Below are 27,133 nucleotides of genomic sequence, written 5' to 3'. Positions count from 1 at the left end.
CCTCTCTTTTGTGTTTGCCTTGGTTTGTTGGTAGAGTACTAAGCAGAAAGATATGGATGGCAAAGTGGTCCATCCAGCCTAGGTGAATAAGTGGTTTGCATTGGATTTTTGATTATGTTTTCAAGACACGTTTGAGGATGTAGCCTATGGAGTGTTGTGGTTGTGTGACAAGTTGTACCACATTGAGAGTTTTTCTATTTTTTATTTCTTTATTGAGGTTTTTTCAGATAAGATGTCATACATGTAGCAATACAAAATCAAACACAACCAACTGTGCAATATCCTTTTTAATAGACAGCCTGTGTAATATGCCAACATCTAATTCACATCTTCAATCACCTCTTTCTTCTTCAGTACCCTCTTTTCACTCTTCCCGGAATGCACTTCCTTGCATCTCCCTCTTTTCCAAACATACACAGCACTCACTCACATTTAGGCAATATATTTACTTTTAGACAGTTTATTTACTTTTGCTTTTGCCCTGTAAATATTTTGCCATCTGTGTACCCCCTTCGCACATATTTTCACAAAATTGCAATAACAACTGGAATACATTACTATTGTTCTGTGTGCTCTACAGAAAGGCCAAACCACTGACAAGCACTTTTCTTTGGGTTCAGCGTCAGAGCTCTCAATCAAAGCCTCTCATAAACAACGGCACAGCTCAAAGTATGCACAGAAAAAATACAGAAAGAAACAAAACATGATTAAATAGCTAACTCTTAAGGAAGGCAAGATTAAGTAAAACTTGAAATAAGAGACAAACTTTGGGCCCGATTAGGATGGTGGGCAGACTTACATCCGCCAGCCATCCTATCGTAGACAGGACAGCCCAACAGGCTGTCGGCGGTCCAGCACTAGGCATTACGATGCGACCGCCACCACTGCGGCTGTAATGCCTATGTTTTGCATTGAGGCAGGTGCTGCTGGTTGCAGCACCCGTAGCAATGCAAACATTGGACACTTTACATATCCCTGCACTACGTGGCAGGAAACATGCAGGGCCTGCCACATGGTGCAGGGATATGTAGGGACACCATCGGTGCCCCCCAGTGCCCAGACCTTAGGGCTAGGGGGGAAGAGGGGCCTGCTACGGGCCCCCAAAGTTCCTTTCCACCTACCGGTTACTGGTGGGCTAACCACCATGAACAGGCGGCCAGGAAGGGACATCATAATCCCTACAGCGTTGCCTGGTAGGCACTGCCACAATTGTAGGGACTACAGACCCCTCAGCTGTACTGGCGTGCTCAAGGAGCCTGTCGGATGCGTGCCAGTCGGCCTTTCCAGCCGCCACACATCCGCCCGACATTGAAATATGGGGGGCAGATGTGATGGGTCCCATGGAGGTGGGGCCGCCACCGACGAGCTGTTGGAGGCCGTCCCGCTGCCATCCTAAGTAGGCCACTAATTTACTGACATACATTACCTCAATGTTTAACACTCATTGTTCAAAAATCAATCCATGTTTTTGACATTATTGTTGTTAAGGGCATGAAGATAGGGCCAGTTTTAATGTCATACAGCAGATAACTGTCTACTGTAGCACATATCTCTCGTTTTGTGTTTAATGCGGATATTTGGATCAACTTCACAAGGGAATGATAATCCTGGCGTGCACGGCTTTTAGATCCATTTTGCGAGTGGACAAATGCAACAGCTCCACTTCTAACGGGGCCAGCGAGGTGCAGCCAAGGCCGGGGATGTCACAGTGGGGGATGTTAGGCTTGTGAGGGGTCTCAGAACAATATACATAACAGAAGATTAGCATTCTAACATCTACCTTTACTGAGGACAAGGCACCAAAACACATGTGCATGCATCCACTCCTACTTGTGATGAATCAGAAAGGGTTGGATCTATGTCTCTGAAGGACAGACAGCTGCTCTCTAGTGGGGACGGAGACTCTAGCGCCCCAAACCATGACTCTGACAGCATCACTGGCCAATAGTGGATAATGCCATGGACTAAAATAGCAATGATTCATTATGAAGGGTTTTAGAACACAAAACCTGCGTCATGTGTCACAGTTCAGAAAGTTGATTACTGCCTGGCTTACGTCTCCTGCTTCAGAACGATGTGGGGTAGACAGCCTGGAACAGACAGCCCAGACTTAAATACATTGATTGGTTTAGAGATACAATTGTTTCTCTAAATATATGTATCTATTTAATATTTGTATTGGAATTTGAAGGAAATAATTTTAGGGGGGAGCAGCCCCAGAGCCTTGATGGAGAATCGCACCAGCGGCCGTGTAGCCTGTGCAGCAGGCTACACTACCATATAAATTATTTCTCCCATGGCATTGGCCCTCACTGTTGGATACGGGTGGATAAACCTAATTCAGCCCTTGATTTTCTGGTGAAACCAGCTGCAACTTGCTCTAATGGTATATGAATTTTCTGTGCACACAAATATTCTAAAGATGCATCTCTTACCGCAAATTTATCTACTAAGATTGTACCACAGAGTTTTGAGAACTTTAAGATTCACAAAAATATCATGGAGAAAATATCAAAGACAACATTTTCAAAATGTAAGTGCTTATAGAGAGAGAATAGATCTTCTCTTCCTAACTCCGCATCTACGTATCCTGAAGATATATATCGTCAAGGCATGTATAAATGTGGAGAAACATATGGAAAATCTACACTTACCTTACATATAATATTTGGGATTGAATATTTTGTTTTCAATATATTTATACCTTGATATTCAAGCTATGATATGCAGGGGGACAACTCCTAGTGATGCACATTATTATCAATGTACATATACAATACTCCACTTCGCATGTCCAGCATTCACTTGCATCACCTGCATAGAGGTGCGTCTGTTTTCATTGTTAATCCAATTACAGTTATTTCATACCTGTTGTTCTTGACTTCCATTTTCTGTTCTTTATTCAGATTTCTTCACGTGCCCTTCTTTCTGTTCATGTGTTGCTTGCTCAGTGCTCACTCCAATTACTTCCACCCTACCTTATCCTTCTATTTTTATAAAGCCATTGATTCAGTACATCTGTGATCATGGGCATATATTTAGCAGCTCGAAGATATCTGTGTTGCATTCTATGTTTTTTTACTGCTTTTTCTCTTAGTGGTCTATGTCTGGGCCAATCACCTCATATTTTTTTTTCTGTATTTGATTTTGCCTTACAGAAAGTGAGTTATCTCTCTCTGGAGACTTAATCCTTAACTGTATAATGTGTGGACCTCACTGGGATCACTACATGGCACTTTGATGTTCCAGTCAGGGGCTCTCCAGAACTCTTCTCTTTCAGTTCTGTAGTATCTATCAGCTTTGTCTGGGTGTTTTAATGCTGAATATGATTTACTCTGACATTTACTCATTAGCTGCTACCATCACTGTCCTTCTTCTATGTTCTCTTTGCTTATTAACTGAGTAAAAGGATGTGCAAAGGGGTAAGCAGCAACCTGTAAGTCTCTGAGTATGTTTCTGGATCAAATAATCAGCAGAGGGGTGAATACCCTGCTAGAAATAACAGAATAGAGAATTGTTTATTGGTGGATAAGTTGACGTGGCATAGAGCAATTTTAATGAATTTTCTTATACAATTTATTTAGAAGGGTAGCACTGCTGATTTCAGTGGTAACTGCATTACTTTGAAGGCTATCTGTTTAAAAATGCTATTGTGTTTCTTCAAACCTGCCATTTCTTTCCGAAAGTGATCTTTCTTGTTTCTCTCTCTAGGTTGACAATAGATGCTGAATGTCAGTTGAAGCTGAACAACTTCCCAATGGACAAGCACTCCTGCCCTCTATCATTTTCGAGCTGTAAGTAATGCAGTCAGGAGTGTTTGATAATGAATATACTGGTCAGCAATTTACTCTTGCAACCTACTGCAGCTCCTCGGCAACCGCATAGCTTTAGAATGCAAACTCATCATCACCTTGGCTTTCAAGCAAAGACTGGAGATGGGCGAGGATGCACCAATGCTCTTTCTTACCACCCAGAGATGTTTCTCTCCCGGTCTTTGCCAAATATGCCTAATTGACATACTTTGCTCAATGCTTCTTACAATGGCAGATCTCAATATTTAACCTTTTCGACGCTCATGACGAGCTAAGCTCGTCATGAGGTACACCTCTCGTACACTCATGACGAGCTGAGCTCGTCATGAACCGCGGGTTTTTGCGAACTGCAGCGCGGAAATCTGCACCGCACGCATGCGGTTAAAAATACATTTTGTGCACAGCTAAATGGTCATCAACATTTGAACAATTTTTAATACTGTGGTCAGCCCACATGTTTTGGGAGGGTAGTCTTTTCACAGAACTGAAGAACTAAAGTACTTTTCCTTGGTTTCTCCCGGGGATTTGATCAACATTAATAAAAAAAAGTCTGACAGGTTGTCTGAGAACATCGCTGCGATTTAAACCTGATTATTACTTGTTGATGTTGAGGTGTCAGATTCAATAAGGAACTATGCTGAATCCCTGAATGTTCCTCATTTGGTTCCTGTCCTCCTGCACCCTTATGCAGCATGCAAAATGATTGTTTCCTGGAAATGCATATGCCACTGTTGAATGCAATGCATTGCCTGTGACACCACTGATGTGAAACCTACCGTATATTACTTCTGTCATCCAGGCCTTCTCACAGTGCATCATGCTTTCAAATGAACCGAAGCCATTGCTGTCCCTGGAATTAAGACAACCTGTGTAGAATGTGATTGGACATTCCATTATTTGAGATTGAAAACATTTATCAGATCGGAATTTTGGAGATCAGCCCATAGATCCGCTCATCTTGGTCCTCATTAGCAATCCTATAGGTGTAAACATACTCCATTAGTGGTGGGTAGGAGTGGTGACATTGGATTAGCATGGAGATTTCCTCATTGGAAAGGCTGGGAAACGTCCTGTCAGAGCCTCAGGCTGTTTATTGGGCATTTGCCAGTGTCTATGCATCTTCTCAGCGGAGAGTGTGTCTGGGGCTTCGGCTTCAGTGACACATGCAGATCAGCAGATTTTTATTAACCAAATTAAATATAATGGCGCTGCTACAGATCAATAACTGCAATATCAACCTTTGCATTGACGATAATTTGCCAAATTGCTTTTGGTCTTACTGACGAGTTCAAACATTTGACTTTGCCATTGTTGGTGTCGATGTTTATTTTGTACTGTCAAGTCAGTGCAGATTGTGGTGAAACTTCCTCAACGCATGGTTATTTTTCATAGTCTATTCCTACGTTGGGCAGTAATTACAAAGATAAGAAACATAAAGTAGTCTATATGTAAGAGCAGTCTCTTGTTATGAAAAATTATCAGCAAATTGGTCACATGGAGAAACATGTTAGCATCCACATAGATACAGATCATCAAGTATACATTTTACACAATTGCAACATGAGTGATAAAGGTAATTTGTTTGGGACGTGTCAGAAACTGAAGATACTACAACTCTCACAAAATCATCTGATGCTCGCTTATTTTCAGAACACATCATCTGTTAAACTTAGGTGTGTTTCATTTTATATTTTACTAGCAGAAAATGTGGATGCTACAACGATATTTGCACAGATGTTTTAAATTACAGTGAGCATTGTCCACTCACACTGAAAACTAGGGATGGTAAAGGGAGCATGACTTGGCAGAACACAGGATATTCTTTATAAGTTACGTATGTGCCCCAGACACAAAATACCAATTGCAGTAAGATATTGATAACAGTGGATTCAAAATGGAATATGTATTCACGACTGCAACCTACCTAATTAATCACTACTTCACAAAATGCGTCTAGTTCGAGTCAAGCGTTGTCTAAAAAGGAGGCGCTGTTTGATTTTAGAATCAAAAGAACACAATTATTTGAAAGAGAAATAGCTCTAGTAATTATGATGTTCTATGAAAAGACAACTATGAGATGGGTACACCTAAAAAAGAACAAATAAAGTGTAGTTCATAATAAATGGAAACTCAGAGTGCTCTTAACAATTGGCTAAAAGAAAGTTGTTCTTGTTTTTCTGTGATCTATTACTACTAGTGTTAGGCCTAATTTACAGGTTCCCCACTTTCCTTAACAAAGTTTGAATTCATGTTTAGTAATTCATTTTTTGCACCATATGTTCGAAGTCTCTATAGATTTTTATATATTAAAACTTGTCTGGTTCTACTTACTAGTGGCTGTACATTTCTGCCCTTGTGGTTGAGGCACACTCTTTAATGTTCGTTTTGAATGCTAATTATTTCACGTAGACACTCACAACCGACAGTCGTTTTCTAACTCTGCCTGTTTGTATTCCAGATGGCTACCCCATGGAAGAGATCATTTACAGATGGAAGCGTGTCTCAGTGGAGGTTGGAGACACAAAATCTTGGAGACTGTATCAGTTTTCATTTGAGGGCCTAAGGAATACTTCCAACACTGTGAAGACTACTTCAGGTAGGAATTGAAGTTGTTTCCCAATGCAATGAAAATATGGTCATGCTAGAATAGCAAATGTACTGGCATACATATTACCTAAAGGATATCAGTGTCTTCCAAGACACATTGATGGCACGCACTTTAAATGTACCCAGTTACTGGACGAGCTATTTCTAATAAAGATGCCTTGGTATGAAATTGAAATCCTCTTGTTCAAAGAAGTCTTACTTTTCCTCGAGTTATTTCTAGTCTCCATGAATAGGACCCAGCCATCTGGGTAAGTCGGAAAGGTCACTCTGTTGATATATACATCTGTGTGCTGCGCAAGTCACAGGTTTTATAGGCGAAGGGTTGAATCAGACTTTCATGCTTTTGAGATCAACTCATGGATAACCATTACCGTTGATTATAGCAGCAACTATTCTTTGAAGTATGTTATTATTAAGATGAATACTTATATAGTAGTAGCAGGTGTTTATAAAAGGGTATCTATAAAAGAGCCCTGTCAAATGAGGCATCTTATACACACAACATTTTTTTTACCGTTCTCCATACAAGTGACAACATGGAGCCTGGAACTGGGTAAATAAGCCTATATATATAATATGATCTAAAATAGCACAGAACAATGATTTTATTATGCGATTTTGTTAAAAGGGTCAATTGAGTGTTAAACCCTATTGAAGGATTAAAGTGTTTGTATTACATTGATTGAATGAAAACAAGAAGAGTGGCCTGATTTAGAGTTTAGCCGCCACGTCACACAGTCACAAACATGACAGATGGCCCGTTTGGTGTATTTCTAGTCCATTATATCTCATGACACTTGTACAACTGACATCTGTCTCTTTTGTGACGAAGTAACCAGTCCATTTTAGTCTAAATTAGGCATTTAGAGAGTAGATTTTCTTTAATGAGAGTGGATATGTATTGTCAAATATTAGGGTAATAAATGTGTTTACTGGAAAGCCGTAGTATCAAGTACAGAAATTCTACCATCAAATAGGGTATAGTACCGACCTTTTTTCTTTCAATAGAAATTCACTCAAGAAATTTTTTTTTTCTCCTTTCCCCTCAGAATTCTAGTGCCGAAATCGTTAGCTCATTTAGTGATCTTTCTATACATTTTGCACTTATACAGCAACTACTCACATTCACCTCTGAAACATTACTTTTTGATTTGTTTCTGTAAAACTAAAAGTAAAACAAATCAGACCAGGCAGTCATGACATGGTGGCTTGCATGGTATTACATTTTCACCAAATTTCCACTTCAACAGTGTTCTAGCTTCTTCGGAGGTCTAATTGAAGTTACTTGTCTTTTTCACAGGAACTTTTTGCTTACCTTCCACAAGACGCTTAGGCCCCCATTTCTGGGGTTTTGGCTTAGGGCAGCGTAGCAAGTCACCTGCCCAATGTCAGAGTGAAAGGACAAGAATGCACCATATATATCCAGTACAGTGCATTCCTGTCCTTTCCACCTGCACTGAAACCATTTTGGCAGCCTAGCGCCAACGCAGTCACCCTGGCACCATAGTGCAAGTGTGCCTGTTTTTCTCCTTGTTATGCCTCACTTCAGTAGGTGTAAAGTTTTGGCACATCCCCGGGTTAACATGGTTTTGTAAATTTGGGGAAGCACCAAAATCCTTGGGTGTTACGGAGGAACACCTACTGCAAAGCCCACTCCCAAGTGCAGAGTAAGTCAACGCGGTGATTTGTATTTCCATGCCTTACTGCATATCTATGAGGCCATTCACAGCCACTCAAAGTGGCTTTGTGTGGCCTAATAGATATGATTTCAAGGTTTGCTCCACCAAAGCATCACAAAATGTGATGCTCCAACGGTGCAAAGGGCGTATACATATGTCCTTTAGTTGCCTCAAGAGAAAGCCTGAACTACTGGGGCAGATAGTCATTGTTCAAAAAGGCGTTATCTTCTCCAAACAACAAATTCTGGATAAGCCAATATTTGGAGTCCACTGCACCTCTTTCAAACTCCATGATATCATTTCTAGATCCTAAAACAGGCTAGCAGTGTACTTTAAAGAAAGACTTTCCAAAGATGGACTGTAAAGCAGACAAAAGTTTAAAATCAGACTCTCAAACTACAGAAAAATGGTGTTGTGAGTTCTGTTCTCTGAATGGAGATTCAATTATGATTCAAAAGCTAAAGGCTGCTGTGTCTGAAATTCTCTGAAATCGAGATGATTCATTATATTATAGCTTGAACTGTTTTCGCCTTCTAAATAAATTTTACCCCAACAGGGCGTGCAAAAAAAATCCACTGAATTCAAAAAGTTTTCAGACTATGGAATTGGAATTCCATCAAAATCAAAATGTCTAATTAGATCTAAAAAATGTATATCAAATATTTAAAAAAAAAAAATTATAGCACTATATTTTCCATAACAGTTTACAGTGGAATATTGATTTACATATTCAGTATAAGAAAAGCTTTCACAATGCTCACCTTTCGCTTTTCTTGTAGCATGAAACCATCAGTTACAGTGGTATAGAAACCCACCTTGGGCTAAAGTTTACAAGACAAGATTTTAGTAGCGGACTAATTGTTGAAAAATTAAAATACTAAATGCAGAAGTATATTAATCTGAACTTTTCTCTTTCACTGAATTTTTAGCATGCAAAATCCAATCCAAGTTTCATATATAGGATCAGAGATGATCCAGCAAAAAATTATTAAACAATAATGTGAATAGCCTTTTAACTAACCCTGGGCAAAGCACTACGCTACGCTCGCGGAGTTTGCGAAGTTTGCGCAACTTCGCACTACGCGAGCTGCACGTAGCACAGTGCGAACACGCGTAGTGCAGCGTAGCGTAGTGCAGCGCTCATTTTTTGCTTGTTCACGGTCCTGAACGTCATGTTAGCGACCGTGAGCAAGCAAAATGACATCCCGGCGAGATTCTCAACGCGGGGAGGTAAGGTTTCTCATTGTGAGTGGTTGCGCATGCTCGCGACCGCTCTCAATGAGAAACTACCAGTTCTAGTTGAGAAAGCTGCCGTTCGAGTAATAATCTACTCGAGCAGCAGAAAACTACAGCTCGCACTGTGCAAGATGCCGTTTTCAATGATTGCACAGTGCCAGATGCTTGTCCGCACTGTGCAATCATTGAAAACGCATCTTGCACAGTGCGAACATGCTACTACCCAGCTCGCGTAGTGCTACGTGAAGTTCGCGAAGTGCACTTCGCGTAGCTTCGTGTAGCGCTAATTCGCGAACTACGCCCACCCCTACTTTTAACATATCGATACTTTAAACAAAAATCAAGTGTTTCACAAAATATAAATATTTATATTGAGGAGCTGGCTAGCATTTTTCAGGTAAATGTTATTTACATATTTACATGCCGTCCACAATGTCCTATTCTAAGTGTGTATAAACAGACGTAGGTCAAAGTTTTGCTGAAGTGTCGTCTCATTAACCTTATGCATTGAGACTTAAATGATTACCTTTATTTGTGGTAAACTGGTAGATGCAGATGACTACAATCATCATGTGATGTAGGAAGGGATTAAAAATATGCGATCCAAATCAAAGTAGATATAAAAATAGTTAAATAGTAAATGCCTCTTAATCAGTTAAAAATAAAAGATAAAGGCCGAGAAACAAAAACACTATTTAACATTTTTTTATCATATTTTTATAATTAAAATAAATAGGGTCAATGATGCAAAGGAAGTCAAAAGGATCCTGTTAAATAGTAATAGTTTTTTAAAATACCTCTGCAAAGCTTCTGACCAAATGCCTGGGCCCTATCCATTTCCCTTATGTGCCAAGTCTATGGGACTGGAACATGTGGAATGGATATAATAGTCCAGCTCTGATAAACACAAATACCAATCAATTCATCCATAGAAAGATGGGCAATTGAAATTGAAAGCGAAATATCTTTTCTGGCTCCACTCCTGACACATACATTGTGCCATCTGGGCTCCTAAGTGCTGCATGTATGTACGTATGTATGTATGTATATGTATATCCTATTTCTGTAGGGCAAACCTAGCCAAAAGGCAGTAGAATGGTGCGCATGGTCAAATGCAAGCTTAAAGTTGCAGAGTAATAGGAGAGGAAGCTGATTTGTGAACAGTTAATGCATTGTGACGAAGTGTTCTTTATAGAGATGAGTCTTCAGATGGGAAAGGACTGGTAATTAGTTTCTTACACATATTAGTCTGAAGTTTGATGGTGTCCTGGCTGAGTGTTTGCTGGGAACCATAAGAGGTGGTGACCCATTCAGCAAAAGAACGGTGGGGGGGGCTAGTTGTGATGTCACTGCAATTGATGCAGATACCTCTGAAGATGGTGTGGGATGGCAAGGGCAGCAAATAGAGTGCTGTAAGAAAGTAGATCCGTGCCATGTGAACCACTAAAGTCACTTTTTAAACCTGTGCTTAACCCTTTGATAGTGTGGCACAAATTAGAAAAGGCTCAACTCAAAAGGCAATGTGTAAAGTATTTATGCAGCACCAAACACTAATAAAGAGAACATACAACATACAACAACAAAATCACAAAATAGAGAATATGACACCAAAACGTAAAACATCTGGAGAATTATTTTAATTTTAATTACAAATAGCATCAAAATGTCCAAAGCGCCAACTGTAGGTATCTAGTCTCGCTAGACTGGGTCAAAGGCAAAAGTTAAGGCAGACTGCAATGAAGCATGGTTCTGATACAAGAGCCAGGAAGGTCCCTGTGGAAAGTGTACCTTCAAACTTAAAAACTTTTCTGGAGAAAAGTAGTCGGCGCTGAGTAATCACCAGGGAAAACTGCCATCTGATGCAGGTCTCAGCGATATGGGTTTCTGAAGAGTAGGGTCTCAGTGTGGTCGTCGACAAAGTCGGGAGCTCTGAGCTGGTGAAGTTCTAAGTCTGTAACCAGGAAGGCTTTCACATCAATGGGTTGCTGCTCACCATCAGTCTTGCTGAAGTCCACTATGTTTAGATTTGGAAACCTTTCTGGAAGTAAGAGCTTCTTCAGTGGAGGAAACCAGCAAGTTGGATCAGACCAGCAGATTAATGTCAGCATCTTCAGCTTGACTGCCGTACTGGCCTCCTGCTAGTTTTCACAAGAAAGATTTTGTAAAAAATTTCTAAGTGCAGCCTTTGCACTTCAAACAGGAGGAGTACAATCTAACACCAGCCTAGGGTCCAGGGCCTCAGAGGAATCACTTGCGGATTAGGCCCACTCCAACAGAGGCCAGCAGAAGGGTCCAGGGCCAGGCTGGTTTAAACATGTTAGCTGGGAAGATGCAGGAAAAGGCCTCTAGAAGCTTGTTGCATCCCTGTAGCTCAAACTGGAACCAATGACCGTTAGAGTCACTTCTGGGATCCTCTGGTCAAACAAGCAGGTCTATTCATTCTTCAAGGTTCAGACAGCATGCTAGTCCTTCTTTTGATCTTCACAGGTCGAGGAGAAGTGTCCTTCTGTGAGGGGCACTGGGCATGCCATTTCTACACCAAGTTCCAACCTGTGGGTGGGGGAAACACCTGGCCACTCCCTAACCAATGGTGTAAAAGCACTTTGACGTATTATACTGTAAGCTACCCCACAGTGCCATTCTCCAACTAAATTCTACATGGCAGAACCCTTCATCCCATAGTCAGAGAGCCCCAGGTACACTTCGAAGCTCAGAAAGGGGCTTGGCACAACCTCCTCACTCCCACCAGCCATTCTCCTCAAGGCAGAAGAACACCTCTCTCCACCCAAACCTTTTGCCCACTGTCTGGGATCAATCCAAATCTCACCACAAGGAGCCAATTACCAGTCAGGTGACACTGGGCACTGGCAGAAATGCACATTTGAGTTAGGCAGGTAAACAACAACTTTCCAAGAGTATCATTTTCAAAAGTCTAATATAAAATCTGACTTTACCATTAAATGACATTTTATATTACTATTAAAAAAAGTATTGAATAATTTTTCCAGCTGCTACCAAACTGAAAGCAAGCATTAAAAGTTATACCGTAGCCCAATATTTCCCCACGGAAGAGATGGCCTTGCTATAGTGAACAACGACTTTGGAGGTTTCTCTCTTCCAGGACACTTGCTACTTTAAATATAAGTGTTCAACATATTAAATACCTCACACATTACCCTGTTGACATTTAGGGCCTAACTTAGGGAGTAATTTATAAGTATTAAAAAGAAAGGTTTAGACCTGGCAAAAGATGTCGTTTAAAACTTCCAACCCAGATTGCAAGTGCAGACCTGCAGTCATGTTTTACAGTGCTATTTTAGTGGGTGGTCAATGGGTGCTGCAGTCCACTAGTATCAGGTAATTTACAGGCCCTGTGCACAAATTGTACCATATGCTAGGAACTTACTAGTAAATTAAATAAACTAATTAGGTATCTGCCAGTCCTGTAATGTTTAAAAGGGGAGGGCATAAGCACTTCATCAATGGCTAGCAGCAGTAAAGTGTGCAGAGTTATATAGCCAACAGAAGCTGGTTGAGCTACAAAAGGCTAAAATCAGTGGAAAGGCCACACAAAGATGGTCATTTTCAACAAGTTCCATCAGGGTGGGGGTGAAGTGATCATATTTCTCAAGGCCATTGCTGAGACGTACTGTGACGTGTAGAATGCACCAAAGCGGTGCCAGTGTAGAATCTGGGAGGCCATAGAGTAGGGCATTGCCACCCACCATCCAGATGCAAGAGCAGAAGGTGCTTGAACAGCAGTTCTGAAGTTGCTGTCTGGATGAAATGATCTGACTTTCTTTAGAATGGAGATTTGGTACTAGACCTTCTTTGTCTTGATTGGTAAATTGTTATGTGAGGGAGTGGTTGATGCTAGGGTGAATATAATTGACATGGTATACGGTGAAATCATCAAGGTTCATGTCATTGAGCAAGGATTGTACTGCATGTTGTTTGTTGCTTTTGGTGAATAATAGAAAGTTTATATTGGTTGGATTGAGCTTCCGGTGGATGTTGGACATCCATATCTGGATATTGTGCAAGCAGTGTTTCAGGCACTGGATGTCTGAAGGAGAGGACACTTTGAAGTAGAGTTGTATTGTCGGCATATTGGTGAACCCTTTTTTTGTATTCATGTTCCACCATCAGTCATTCCACCATTAGTCTGTTATTGCAAGATTCCTTCAAAAAAAGAAATAACTTTTTTTTTGCTGACAGTGTCCTTAGGTCAATATTGATGTTGTTATCTGTGAGTAGAGCCCCAAGTGGCTCCATGAAAAGATTGAAGATGCCAGGAGACAGTTCTAAACCCTGGGGGATTCCAAATGTGATATGTATGTTTTGTGAGCTGGAGGTGCCCATGTGAACAAACTGATGTCAGTTCGATAGGTGTGCGTATGAGGTTGGGATGGGCTTCTGTCGCCAAGGCAATTGAGCGGTCCAGCAATATAAGATGTCAGTGGTCATCTTCATCTGGTGAAGAGATCATCCTCTACGATGTGTAATGCGGGGGTCTACATGCTACACTGTGATCTGAAGTCAGACTGGTAGTTGGGCAGGAGATGGGTAGAATTGATGTGATGTTGAAGTTCAACTTAGACTTCTTTCTCAATGATTTGCAAATGAATGGTATGTGAGTTATGGTCCAGCAGTTGGCGAGGTCATCATGGTCTAGTGTTGGGAATATCTGTCCAGTCTTGAGAGCATATGGGAAGATGCCTTGAGTAAGAGAGGCACTGACAATTGTAGGTAGGGGACAAAAGCAAATCCAAAGAGAGTTTTGCTGTAGGACAATGGTAAGGCATCCTCTTCATAATAAGTGACTATGAGGATGGGTATGTCAGCCAGATCTGTGAAATGTTTACGACACCGTTGCGTCACTACCGTGATGCAGCGGCATCGTAAACAATGCGCCACCATGCAACAGATTTACAACGTGACGCATCTATTACAAGGATATTCCTGTTTGTCACATCGTCACTGGCCCATCCCTGCTAATATGCAGGGATGCCCCAGTCCTCGTGAATCTGACCCCAAGTCTTTAAGGCTGACCATTGCAGGGAAGGGTGGGTGTGAGAGATGAAACCGGCTTGATATAATGTATGTGGTGCCAGATCTTTAGTATTTCTTCAGTGAAGCAGAGGTTGATGGAATTGCACTTTTCTATGGTGTGAGGAGTAGATGGGTATGGCATGATGTTAACACTGTGTTTAATTGGGATGACAGTGTACTGCTTCTGTTGGTGGCTTCATTGATGGTGTTGGTGTGCTGTGCATTCTAATCAATAAGATCATCAAACAGCATCACTGGGGTCAAACTAAGCTACATTAATTCGTTTTAAAATGTGCCTCCCCTTTAATTGGTGGTTTCAACTTACTTATTCCCTGAAGGAATGTCTGATGTTTGATTGACTTGGACCCCTGTGCCTTCACCCATCCAAAATTTTGCTGTATTCATTTTTGTTGGCCTTAGGACTCTGTGCACTTTACCACTGCTAATCAGTGCTAAAGTGCTTGTGTTCACTCCCTAAAACATGATAAAATTGGCTTACTCTTGATTGACATATTTGATTTAGTTCTAAGTCTCTAGTAAAGTGGTATACCATAAACTCAGGGCCTGTAAATGAAATGTTACCAGTGAACTTGCAGCACATATTGTGCCACCACCTTAAGTAGCCCCTTGAAACATGACCCAGGCCTGCCATTGCCGCCTGAATGCAGTTTTAAACTGCCAATTCTACTTTGCAAAATGCCCTTGCATTGCCAAAGCTTAAACTCTCCTTTTATTACATGTAAATAAACCCTAAGGTAGGCCCTAGGTAGCCTAAAGGGCAGGGTACAATTTAATTAAAAGGTTGGACATGTTCTTTCAAGCTTTACTTGTCCTGGTAGTGAACAACTCCTAAATTCGTTTTTCACTATTTTTAGGCCTACCTCTCCCATAGGATAATATTGACCTTATTAAATTTAATGCGCGCTAACTTTTGATTGGGAACAGTTGAAGATTTCATATTTGGTGTGTAATAATTTGTAATTTAAATTCCTCTTTAATGGTAAAGTCAGATATTAAGTTTCCATTTTAAAAATTCCACTTTTAGAAAGTTAGCTATTTCCTGCCTTAAATATTTTGTGCCTCCAGACTATTCCTGTGTCATATGAGTGGGTGTAGTTGGCAGTTGGACCTTGTTTATTCCTCTCAGACAACCATACAATAGAGGGATTAGATGAGTTTGGATGGGCCATCACAGGCAGGATGGGGGAGGGCGAGTTGGGCACAGCCCTACTTACAAGTCAGTAAGCTGTACCCTGCCTTCACTCAAAGGACTTCACACTACCTCATTCTTCATGCAGACAGACTGGAACCAGGGAAGGGTAGGCAGGAAACTATAAACATTTCAAAAGGAATGCTCTAGAAATGTCTCCTACTTCAAAGAAGGTACCGGGTATAAAAATAAAACTCTCTGACCCACTCTTCTATGAAAGGAATCTCAGAGGACTGCATGTTGCTGTGGCCTGCTGATTACTTCAGAAGACTGCTTTGCTGAGACCTGAAGAAGTGCCCTACTGCCTGAAGCCTCTCCTGAACTCTCAGAGGCCTTCCTTGCTGCTTGAGCCCTGTTCCACTGCTGGCAGCCTGGACTACCGGAGTGACTCGAAGGGCTGGTTGGTTTGCCTTCTGATCAGAGCATCAGTGACAGGAAAAGCTCCCTCCATACTGAACCCTCACTTGGGCCCAGCCGAGTGAGTCCTAACCCTCCAAGTGATGCCTTGGCAGTCCTGGAACCTTGGAATGGTGCTACAGATGGCCAGATAGACATCATTCAAAACTTGGGACTCAAACATTTTGGGGCTAAAAACTGCTTCAAAAACCGAGAGGTGATTGGGACCAACCTGCTTTGTCTACCTGCCCAAGGTGCATTGCCGGTCGCCCTGACTATCAGGCATCTCCTGCTAAGTTTTTCTTCACAGCAGCAAATCCTGTTCAGCAATCCATTGCAGAAGGAGTATTTGGACTCGTGAAACCCTTGGTGGCTAGATCCTCATCCTGTTGGAGATTTTCAACTTCCAAAAAGCAGACGAAGGGCCAACTCTTCAAAAAAGTCAAGGATCGCAGCAGAACAGGCAGAAATGCTGAGCTGCATTGCGAGACAGGGATAGAGCTGGTGAGTGCGATATCTGCAGAACTATTTCTCTCTCCCCCCTTCTCCCCAGCGCCGGCTGCTGAGTGCCACACACACCTTTGCGGCGTACAGCAAGGGTGTGTAGGTGAGTCTAGCATAGGTTTTGTACCGGAAGGGTATCCTTCTAGTACAAAATACTATGCTAAGGCTTAATTTAAAAATTTCCCCACTTTGTATGTGTGCTACACAGTGCAGAACACATACAAAGTCGAAAAGAAAAGAGAAATAAAAGCATTGCTCCTTTTAACGCCACCTTTGAAATGGCATTACCATTTGGCACTAAACCCTATCCACTATTGTTTGTAGATAGATATTGAGTAAAAAGGCATTGGTTGTTACATGGGAATGCTCCTATACCACCCATGTAACTCCCCCTTGGTGCTAAGTAATGCAAAGCAGTGCTATGTGCTGCTTTGCATTACTTTTAGGGTACTTTCCAGCGCAAAACAAGTTTTGCACTGAAAAGTAAATTATGAAGAAACATTTTGTGCTAGTTAGCATTACTTTTATGACCCTAACCCAGTGCAAAATGTTTGTAAATCTACCCTGAAGTCTAAACATGGAAATCTTCACTGCAACTTCACCCAGCAGCTCCCCGATGAAGATGTCTCCTCCTTGGATACGGTCTGCAGCCTTGCCTTGCTGAACTTCTACCTTCTCAAGATACTTTTTTGCTTAAATTTTCATCTATTTAGAAGGTCAGGACTGACTGGACACAATCCACTTTTTGTATCCAACTCGGGCTCCATCACAATCGGCCATATTTTTCGATTTTGACCTGGTCTCACGTGACTGAATGCCTGCATTACTGCTTTGATCCTTTAGGTGCTAGTTTTTACCTTAAACAATTAATAATTCATATCTCTGGTTCTACTGATTAGCTTTTTGTTGTTCTGATATCAAATAATTTATTACAGTTTGCTCTATTTTCCTAAACTGGTGTTGAATTTTTCATGTGTTGTGTTTTCACTTTATTGCTGTCTGTGTGCTGCATAAATACCTTACATATTGCCTTTGAGTTAACACTGACTGCTTTTGTGCCAAGCTACAAGAGGGTTATGCAAAAGTTTATTTAGTGGCTTTTGTGGTTCACATCGACAGGGATTGTGGCTGTTGCTCAAGCACAGTTAACACCCCACTCAACCAACAACCCAATTTCACACAAAGGTACTGCAATTTTTCCTTAGAAACCTGGATCTGTCTTTCAACCTATACCTAATGAGGGAAGATTTGAGCAAGGAGCTACAAATTGCACTTCTGTTTCAGACAGATTGAACAGCATCAATAGTGTTGATGGGATCTCTTGCTAAAACAGTGAAGTAACAAAAACTTTGCATGGAAAGGAGGGTGGCACCAATTGAGGCAAAAGCATAATACATGGCCTTCTTAATGAGAGATAGCTGGAGAGCAAAACACTCCTGCAAATGCAACTAACAGAACATGTCTGGCAATTGTTTCACATGATTGAAGCCAGCTCATTATTTTTACAGGGAGTTTTTGCAGGTAAGAAGATGCTTTGGACGGAAGCTTGCACTGACAAAGACCCTGGCGAATGTAGTTATATTGCATCAACATTTCAGATTCTAGAAAGCAGGTAGCATAGTAACAATCTTGCAACTCAACATTTTTACTATATTCTAAAATGTATATTTAAGTCCAAGTGTTTATACAAAATAGATACAAGTAATTTCAAGGAGCTCTAATAAGGCTCTTAACTTTGTTTTGGACTCTGCCTCCAAACCTTATCAAAACAAGTTTGGGCTAATGTCAAATTCCTAATCATTTCTTGCTACAGCAATTTGGATAGGCAAATGAACACTTCATTATTCTCTGTCTCTTGCAAAGAGACATCATTCATTGTCCTGATTGAGCCTTTATTCCCACCTTGTTTGAGACTGCTCACAGAGACTTCGAGCACTTGTACGAGACATAAGTAGGTCAACCAAGAACTCCAACAGCAAAGCACACCAAAGAGATGTAAAAACCCTAGGTATGAGGTAGTAAATCCATCATCCCAGTTTTGGAAGCAGTGATCAGTCCAACTTGAACCCAGGCAAGCAAAAGCAACTCTTTCACCACTTGCCATGAAAGCAAGTTTTTTCAAAGCTGTTTCAAAAAATTGGAACACCTATTGCCAATGTATACACTTGTTTTAGTCTAATTGTATCCACCTAATTTTCCCAAGGCTGATGGCGAACATTCTTTTGCAAAATAAAGTCTTATAGGACTTAGCATATCATTGTCCGCTACTCATACCACAGTTCCTCTAGAATCTAGCATGGCTGTGAACCACAGTTCTGTGAATTACTTCCCGACCTTGTTTGGTTTACTTTAAATACCTGTGGCACTTTAGAGCCAGATGAAAAGGGAGGGGTATGATGTTCTCTCAACGCCGCCGGGCTGGTACATATTTTCAGGCCACTATTACTGTATTAAAGAGATTAGGGGATCAAGCAGAGGTTTCTTAATGTTGAAACAAGAATCGTTTTCAGGCACTCACTTTTGTGATAAAGATAAGTGAACTTAACACATTTAAAGGGTACAAAAGCAACATGGCTGAGTGGCTCACTAGCATAATTGATACTGTGTGTTACAGAAAAAAGAGATGTGTTATGGTGAGAAAGTAGTGTGTTAGTTGAGGTGGATGGCTGTCCAACTCAAGTGATAAGGTTACTATTATTCTTAGGTCCAGTGAATGTTTCATAACTTTTAAACTTAAACTCAACCCCTGTTAAATATGGCACAAAGCAGATAGGCTTTACTCTGTGAGGCATTTGGAAGTATACAAACACGTAAAAACCAAATACAAATTCCACTTCAATATATAAAATATTAAAATCAAATAAGGGGAACATGAGATGTGACTTGTTAAAGCTTTTAAATAAAAAAGCCACAAAAAGAATTATGAGACACCCGCTGTCATCTGGTTGCATTTGTCTGGGACCTTGGTGTGTTTTAAGGCCGACCACGATGGAGCTCAAGTCGGAATCCAAAACTAGGTTCAACCCAGTCAGATGTGTTACCTTCTGACTTAGTCTTTGAAATGGAAGTCAAAAATCCTCAGCACACAATGGCAGCAGGCTGTGGCCGAAAAGGGCTCCACAAGAACAGAGAACTGTCAGACGAGTTCCTGATTAAGTCACTGATTTTTAGTGGGAAAGCTCAGAGCAGGAAAAATTCACAATTCTTGCCCAAGGAAGGTTCCTCACCAACAGGATACTTTCAGCGAATTCGCCTGGTAAAGAATTCTACATTTGGATTTAGTCATTTTTCTGGACCTCAGATTCCTCCAGCGAGGCATGGCTTCAACCTGTAGCTGAGCTTGATACCTTCTCCGTGATGTGCCACTGAAATGGATTTGTTACTGAAGAAAAGCTCCAAGCTGGTATAACCTGATTCTTTGGCCTATCAGTAACACTTCTTTGTATGAGTGACTTGGCAGGTGTATCTTGGTCCGCTAGAGGTCTTTGGTGAGAAAATCATTCTAAGCCCCCTTTATTTCAGGATGTTAGGAGGAGTACACTTTGCCACTGCCAAGGAGCCCAGGACCTCAGGAACCGTACTTGAAAGTCAACAGTGAATCCAGTAGAAGCAACCAGTAGGGTCCAGAGCAAGTCCACTTAGAAATAATCAGCTGGCCACTTAAGAAAAAAACTTCTAACAGCTTGGCGTGTCCCTGTAGCTTAACAGGTAGTCAGTCCACTATCCCTTGGAGTTCACTTCTTTTTCTTGGGTAAAAGTGGGAGGAGGTTCAGCCTTTCAGGTCTCCTCACGGGTCTCAAGAGCAGGTGCAGTCTCTATTCTGTCTTTCACAGGTCCAGTAGAGTTCTGAAAAGGGAGTCAAGGAGTACCCCATTTAAGTCTGACACTAGCCTGTGGGTGGAAGTGAGTCCCTTCTTAACCAATAAGGGAAACGTTCTCAAGGGTAACCCTACCCATTTTTGCAGCAGGCCCTGTGTGTCCCACTGCAAATAATTCCACAGTGCCTCTCTCAGCACAAATCCAAGATGGTAAAAAACACATGTTCCTAATTGGTTTGGGATTTTTGTTCTGTTGTGTTATGACTTTATTACTGTTTTGGTTCAGCATAAATACTTTACAAATTGCCTCTTAGTTAAGTCTGTCTGCTCTGTGATACAGCTACCAGGGTGTTGAGCTCAGGCTTATTTATTGACTTTAGCCACTCACCCTAGCAAGGATTGTAGTTATTGCTTAGGATGGGTAATTAGCCCCTTAAGTAATACCCCAAATTTTTCACATGTATCATATGACTGGAACCACATTCATGCCTCAATTTTGAACGCCCCTACCTTTCCACACTTCTAAAGGAGATTGATGACTAATCACTTCAAACTGCAAATTATTGCAGGCTGACTGCCTGTTTAAGTGATACTATGTTAATTAAAATAATCCTTTTTTACCTATACTTCTTTTAGCTGTTGCAGCTTTAATTTAGCTCCTCGCAAGTGATGATCATATTATTACCATAACCCTTGTTCACCCATTACCGGTGGTGTACGCCTCTAGTCCCCTTGTTGGTTTTTTTCTCTTATTGTTTTGCTCCAAATATCTGTAGAGTGTTTCAGTTACATTGTAGCTGGGTTTAAGCTATATAATTCAGATATAACTTTCAAACTACAACCCAATATAATTCTTGATATGGCATCCGTTATACAGTTACAACCCTTAATACCAGTTGGGTGTTTAGAGTTCTGTGCATTTTGAATTATTTCTACTATCTCACTTGTCATGAGACATAAATGGAAAGCAGTAGCTGCTTCTAAATTTAAAATTGTACTCCACCACCAGCATGGGAATGAGACCAAAATAATATAATGAATGCATCAGGTAAATCATAAAACAAGTATTTTATGTGAAGGACATCATCATTTCAATAAATACTCAGTTGATTCCAAGAACAGTTCATCTTCAGGCAACAATAGTTTGAGATTATGGATTATTAATCTGGGGAATAATCAGACTAAATTATTGATCTAAAATCTTGTTAGGCAAAAACACAGCTTCATTACAAATGCTGGGTGTAATCAATTATCGCCATCGCATGAAGATGTAGGCCTCTCCCCCACATAAATTAGCAGCACTACAACAGGTTTATTACCAGGAAACAAATCAAAACAAGATGTAACCATTTTATATTGGAGGACAATTAAGTAAGAAACATACCACAAAAACAGTCAACATCGGAATAAGGGTACCCACAGGTATAAATGTTTAACATTTTGAAGTAAAAAAGCAACAGGATAGTGCAAAGGATTTATGGTGGCAGTTGACTGTGCCTTATGTGCAGTGTCAGGCTGATGTGGAGTGGAAGTCGAGTAAGCCTACAAGTCACACTGGACAAGAGTGTTGTCTTTTGACTATGTCTTTTTTAAGTTCAACTCTGACAGCATGTCAAGCCTGAACATTGTAGCGTGTGACATCCTCACAGAGTTTTGACTACAACAGCTCTGAGATGTACAAGCTTGAAAATGTAGTTGACACTGTCCTCTATTTGGCATGGTCAGTTTGCCTCCCTTCCTGGTTCTTGAAATTTATCTTCAGACGCACTTACTATTTTGGTAATTCCAAATACTCCAGTTACCTGTTTAGCTTTTTTTCAGCAATCACCATTTAATAGGTTGAAAAGGGTATTTTTATTATCATCCAAATTAAGCCCATCATAACGATGCCGTGTGGTCAGACCACCGACTGCTATAGTGGCAGACAGGAGACTGCTCGACAGGCAGTCAGAAGTCCGTCCGCCACATTATGATGCAACCTCCGTGAAGGATGGTCGAAAACTGCTCCATACCATGGTGGTTTGTGCTGCGGCCGCAGTACAAGCCGCCATAGAATGGAGCACCTCCTGCACATCCATGCACCATGTGCAATGCACCATGTGGTGCCCACGAGGGACAGGGTCCCTGTTTGCGCCCCTAAAACCCATTTCTGACAGTCTTATCATGGTGGTCTATATGACATGAAAGGGCTGTCGGAAAGGAGTATCGTACTCCCAACGGAGGTGCCTACCTCTGCACTGTCTCTAGTCCAGTATACGATTCCAACCACCGCCCTCTGGTGAGCTGAGATCATGACAGAGGCGGTGGTTTTGCCTCTGACACCTTGTGGTCCAATGCCCGTATTGTAATCTGGTGGTCGGATGAAAGGGCTGTCTGTCGGATGGACCGCCACCGACATCCAGTTGGTGGCGGTCCAACCGGCTTTGAAATCAGCTCATTAGATTGGAATTTGAGACCAGTTTTAATCCATCCGATTTGTGCAGAAAACATTATGGCCAGATAATGTACTTATGTGCATACTGTTTCAAATTCTATTCACCAATCGTTACACCTATCTCTTCAAATTTCTTTCACATATAAGAATAGAACTCAATTACACCATCATTTTTTGTTGTTATATACAGTGAATTTCAGCACAAAATGAGGCCTGCGCAAAATGGCATAACTTATTTTCATGTGTTCACAAATTATCCATGGATGGTTGAGTGAATTTATATGCGAAATAAGCCTTTGTGTATAAGCCATGCAAAACATTTTCCTCACAGTGCCTGCCTTAGTGCTTTGAGAGTTGCTGGTCCAACTCATGCGCCCAGGATCAACTGGTCCCCCTAATCAAAAATCGCACGAAAGTATACAAATGTGAAACAAAAAACGAGGCGAAATGTGTGAAATTATTTACATGATACTACACTCGTAAAAAATGCAAAAGACTCACCATAATCCCTTTTTAGGTCTCGGCCTGCAATGGCTGCGCAGCATGCACAGTCGAGCTGGTGAGATTTAATGACTTTGAGTATTTTTCACTAGCGAGGTTAAGCCCCGCCCCTCTTTTCCATTGGCTGGCGTCACTGTTCATGCTAAACGGTGGCCAGCCATTGGAGAAGAGGTCCTAGTGACGTTCTTCTTTCTCTTCAAGCCCCGTCCTTTTCAGACTGGGTTCCTTGAAGATACAAAAGCTTTTATCACAAACGTAAGTCAGGCCAAGCCAGTCTCAAAGGGACCAGCTCAAGCCCCTGTGAGCTTCGAGCAGCAGGCGCCGGTTGCTTGCTTCCTAGTGTGAATCACTCGCTGGACGGGCTCGCGCCGAATGTGGTTTTCCTGTCGGGGAAGAAGTGAGGCAGCCCTCTGGCTGCAAGACACATGATGTGCGAGGGGAGGAAGAGGCAGCATTGGCTGTGAGGGGGCGAGCCTGCAGATTTCTCGGTGAGCACAGACCCCATTATTCTTTCTTGGGGGGTGAGAGGGAGGGGGGCTCCCTGCTGTCACCGATGGTGCTGTCGAAGGATTGCAGGGCACTGATGCAGTGGCATTGTGCCTGCGTCCCACAGCATGCCTCTGCATGTGTGTGCATCGGAGGTGCTTTTAGCTGCAGGGAGAGCTGGATAATTTGCAACAGGCCGTAGCGCTGGGGGTCGGTAGGGCTGGGGAGGTGTCACTTACCTCATGGACCCCCAGACCTGTCAGTAATCATCCCAATGTCTCCATAGTTGTTAAAGTCTCTGTGCATGGCCAGCCGTTCGTAGGTACCATGTCCCACCTCGCCTGCGTGGCCCGGGGAGAGCCCTGTGCATCTCCGCAGCAGCCAAGTGTGAGGTGACCGTGACACTGCTAGGGTAGCCAGCCCTGTGGAAGCCAAGAAGCAGTGGCCAGCGCCAGTCTGAAAAGCAGAAGCTAGGGAGCCAAGGACGGGCTGACGACGCAGAGCTCTGAGGCCGCCGGCGAGTCATGGCACTGACGCTGCGCGGGTAAAGCTGGGTACCAGCCAGGAGCCGTATGCATGTTGAAGGCGCGAGTGCAGAGGAGGGACGATTTCACATCTGCGTTTGTTTGTAGTGATGTGGTTTGTGGGGTGCGCACCACAAACTGAACCATCTTAAGATGCAGAAATGCCATTTCAGACCATAGGCTTCATTGTACCCCCGTACAGCAGCCCAGACACTGCCCGGGAAGTGGGGCCACTTTTGTGGTTGTGAGTTTTCAGCTGCTGGTGGGATCAGTGGTGTGTCGCTGTGTGCACAAACCCACTGATATGACATGTTTATGATGCTGCGTGAGCTACCATTCATGTAGGAGGCAGCTGGAAACCGAGGCTTTGTGCCCTGGTGATGTACTCATAAGGCTATCTGTGTGCACTGGAACACGTGGAAGGATGTATATGAACCCGTCTGCAGTGCCACTGAATAGAGGGTGCGCAGCGGAGCAGGCATTCTGAATGTGACGTGCACTTCCGCACAGATGCGTTGCGCAAAGATGGAATGGGGGTCATGACCCTGCAGTGTCATCCGGACTCGAGGATGCTTATCACACTGTCTGCAGCTCGTGCAGGTGTGAAGTTATTCTTGACACCGTCTGCGCTCTTCTCACTGGAGGATGAGAAGGAGGGCAAAGGGCACGCTCCCGCTTGGCAGAAGACCCACAATCATAGAGGCTTCATAGAGCCTGGGGAGGGCCACAGACGCTCAACATCTAGGCTATAAATATAGAAACAGGGACACAGACTAAGTTCGGATGTTGCAGGCAAGGGCACAAGGCCTAAAATAAGAAGTGGGGGGACTAACCTAGTTAGGCAGGAAGGAGATGACATCAGAGGTGGCATCACAGGAATTGATACAAATGTAAGTCAGGCCAAGCCAGTCTCAAAGGGATGGCAGAAAGAGAGGAAACTGTCTGTTATGGCGAGCGCTTGTGGTTAAAAGAGGGAGGTGTTGTACCTCTTGTCGCTCTTGAGTATGTGCACGCGTGCACATGGGAGCGGATTGGGGCACTGCATATCTCTAGAATTGTTATTGTTTGAAGGGCTTATTCTCGTGCATTATGAATAGTTTTTCATGCGCCTACTGTTTATATTTTATTGTGATTTGAAATGTGGAGCTTTCCTGATGTAACGTAATCAGACAGTAGGGAGGAGGAGTACAGATCAATTCAGTTCCCCATTGCAATAGTCAATCAATCAAAAAGGAGAATGGACACTTGTAGCTACATAACCATTGGTTATAATGGATCACCCTCATAAATGCTGTGATGTTAATTGAGGTGTATATCTATTCTCCGCCCCACGTTCAGCGTTATGGCATAGTCATCGGGTGTCCAATTACGTGCTATATGACAGACTTATCCAAGGCAACCTCTGGTCTGGGTAGCAGTGTCTAGAGATTGGGGACACCTCCTGAGGGAAGGTGAAAAAGAAAGTGAAGAAAAAACTGTTACAACTAAAAACAATTACTCTCCAAAAGGAACTTTAATGTAAAAGGAGAGGTAATGTTGTTAAAAGTAATTGGGTATGAAGGCCGATGAAGTTACTGGATCACCCTATATCTCTTAAAAACGGTCAACATGTTTCTGCTCTCTCTGGCCCAGCCGGGTCTATAGAGCATTTGTTAGGGCAAACAGGACAACAGGTAAGTACTCACACCATTTGTGTAGTTTTCAACTGAGTGCATGCATTTGTCAACACTTGATTGAATGTAACTTTAAATTCCTTAGTATTCAAGATGGCATTCTTCTTCAGGGTGCGAGGGTATACAATGAACCCGAGCCGCATGTTGCAGTAGTCTCTACGTCCTGTGCTGGCTCTGCCCCTGAAGAAGAATGCCACCGCATCTGGTAGGAAAATGCTTTAACAATACAGGTTACAGTAAGCAGCATCCTTGATCCCATCACTTTCCTTTCGCCAAAACAACAGACAGTAATCTACAACGACATCTACTGACGACATACAGACATGTGAAACAGACATATTTGGATCCAGTTCTACCTCCCGTGCTGCAGGTGGCGCTGGAACAAGAGTAGAATTCGTAGCCTTTTCACTCTCGTTGAACCGCTTTCGTATTGGGTCACTTCCGGTTCAAGAACCCGGTTGTGAAAAAGAAAGCAGGAAAATGCACAGTGCGTGTGCTGTGTTATCATCAGCTGTGGCACCTTTACTATCGCTATGTCTCAGCGCTCGCAGCGGGAATGGATCAATGCAGAGGTGAGAGTCTGGCTAGCACAACTCCCAAACCCAATGCTGTGACTCGATTCATAGCATTTGGTTAAAGAGGCATTTCGTAAGCCATGCCATCTGATCTAATCTTTGCTTGACTTAAGTACTTAGGGCTTAATCACTTGTGCAGTTCTCTATGAATGGCCGGCAAGATATCCCCTGCCTGAACACTACAGACACATTACGGCATTCTCTCGTCTGCCCTGCTTTGACTCTCTTACTCCAGCAGTAGCTACTATGGAATCCATATCCTGTTTAAAACTGGCCGTAATTTGTGGCCGTCTAGGAAAAGTACCTTCCAATCTGGGGTTTTGAGCCAATACTTAATCTGTCAACTCATCTTAATTAGCGGATGCCCCCCAATTTTCAGCAATGCACATTTTCCCAAAAAGCAACATACCAGTGTAGACTTCCATAAAATCACACTTGTTGCAAGCTTTCATCATCCCAGAGAACTTGTTTCGAAAGCATTTCCACTCAGTTCAATTGAGTAAATCTGTATAGAACATAAATGCGGTTACAAATGGGGTTATGTCTTCCCCCAGCGGTTAGTGTGTGGCAGATGATGCATTTTGACGTCTTACTCATTACCATTGGCGTCCTTAGCTATATTTACT

At 42.3% G+C, this 27,133-nt stretch overlaps 1 protein-coding gene across 3 annotated transcripts in view; it reads left to right on the top strand.

Moving 5' to 3' along the window:
• GABRG2 (gamma-aminobutyric acid type A receptor subunit gamma2) overlaps nucleotides 1-27,133 on the top strand; it is a 561,032-nt gene that overhangs the window by 362,417 nt on the left and 171,482 nt on the right. For all 3 annotated transcript variants that reach the window (XM_078653408.1, XM_078653407.1, XM_078653409.1), the window contains 2 exons: nucleotides 3,712-3,794; nucleotides 6,271-6,408. In XM_078653408.1, coding sequence (XP_078509534.1) covers nucleotides 3,712-3,794; nucleotides 6,271-6,408 — 221 coding nt within the window. The remainder of the gene's footprint in view (nucleotides 1-3,711; nucleotides 3,795-6,270; nucleotides 6,409-27,133) is intronic.

Source organism: Lissotriton helveticus, chromosome 7 (assembly GCF_964261635.1).
Source record: "Lissotriton helveticus chromosome 7, aLisHel1.1, whole genome shotgun sequence".
NCBI lineage: Eukaryota > Metazoa > Chordata > Amphibia > Caudata > Salamandridae > Lissotriton > Lissotriton helveticus.
The sequence above is the reverse complement of the archived record's forward strand: the minus strand, read 5'-3'. Positions and strand labels throughout refer to the sequence as shown.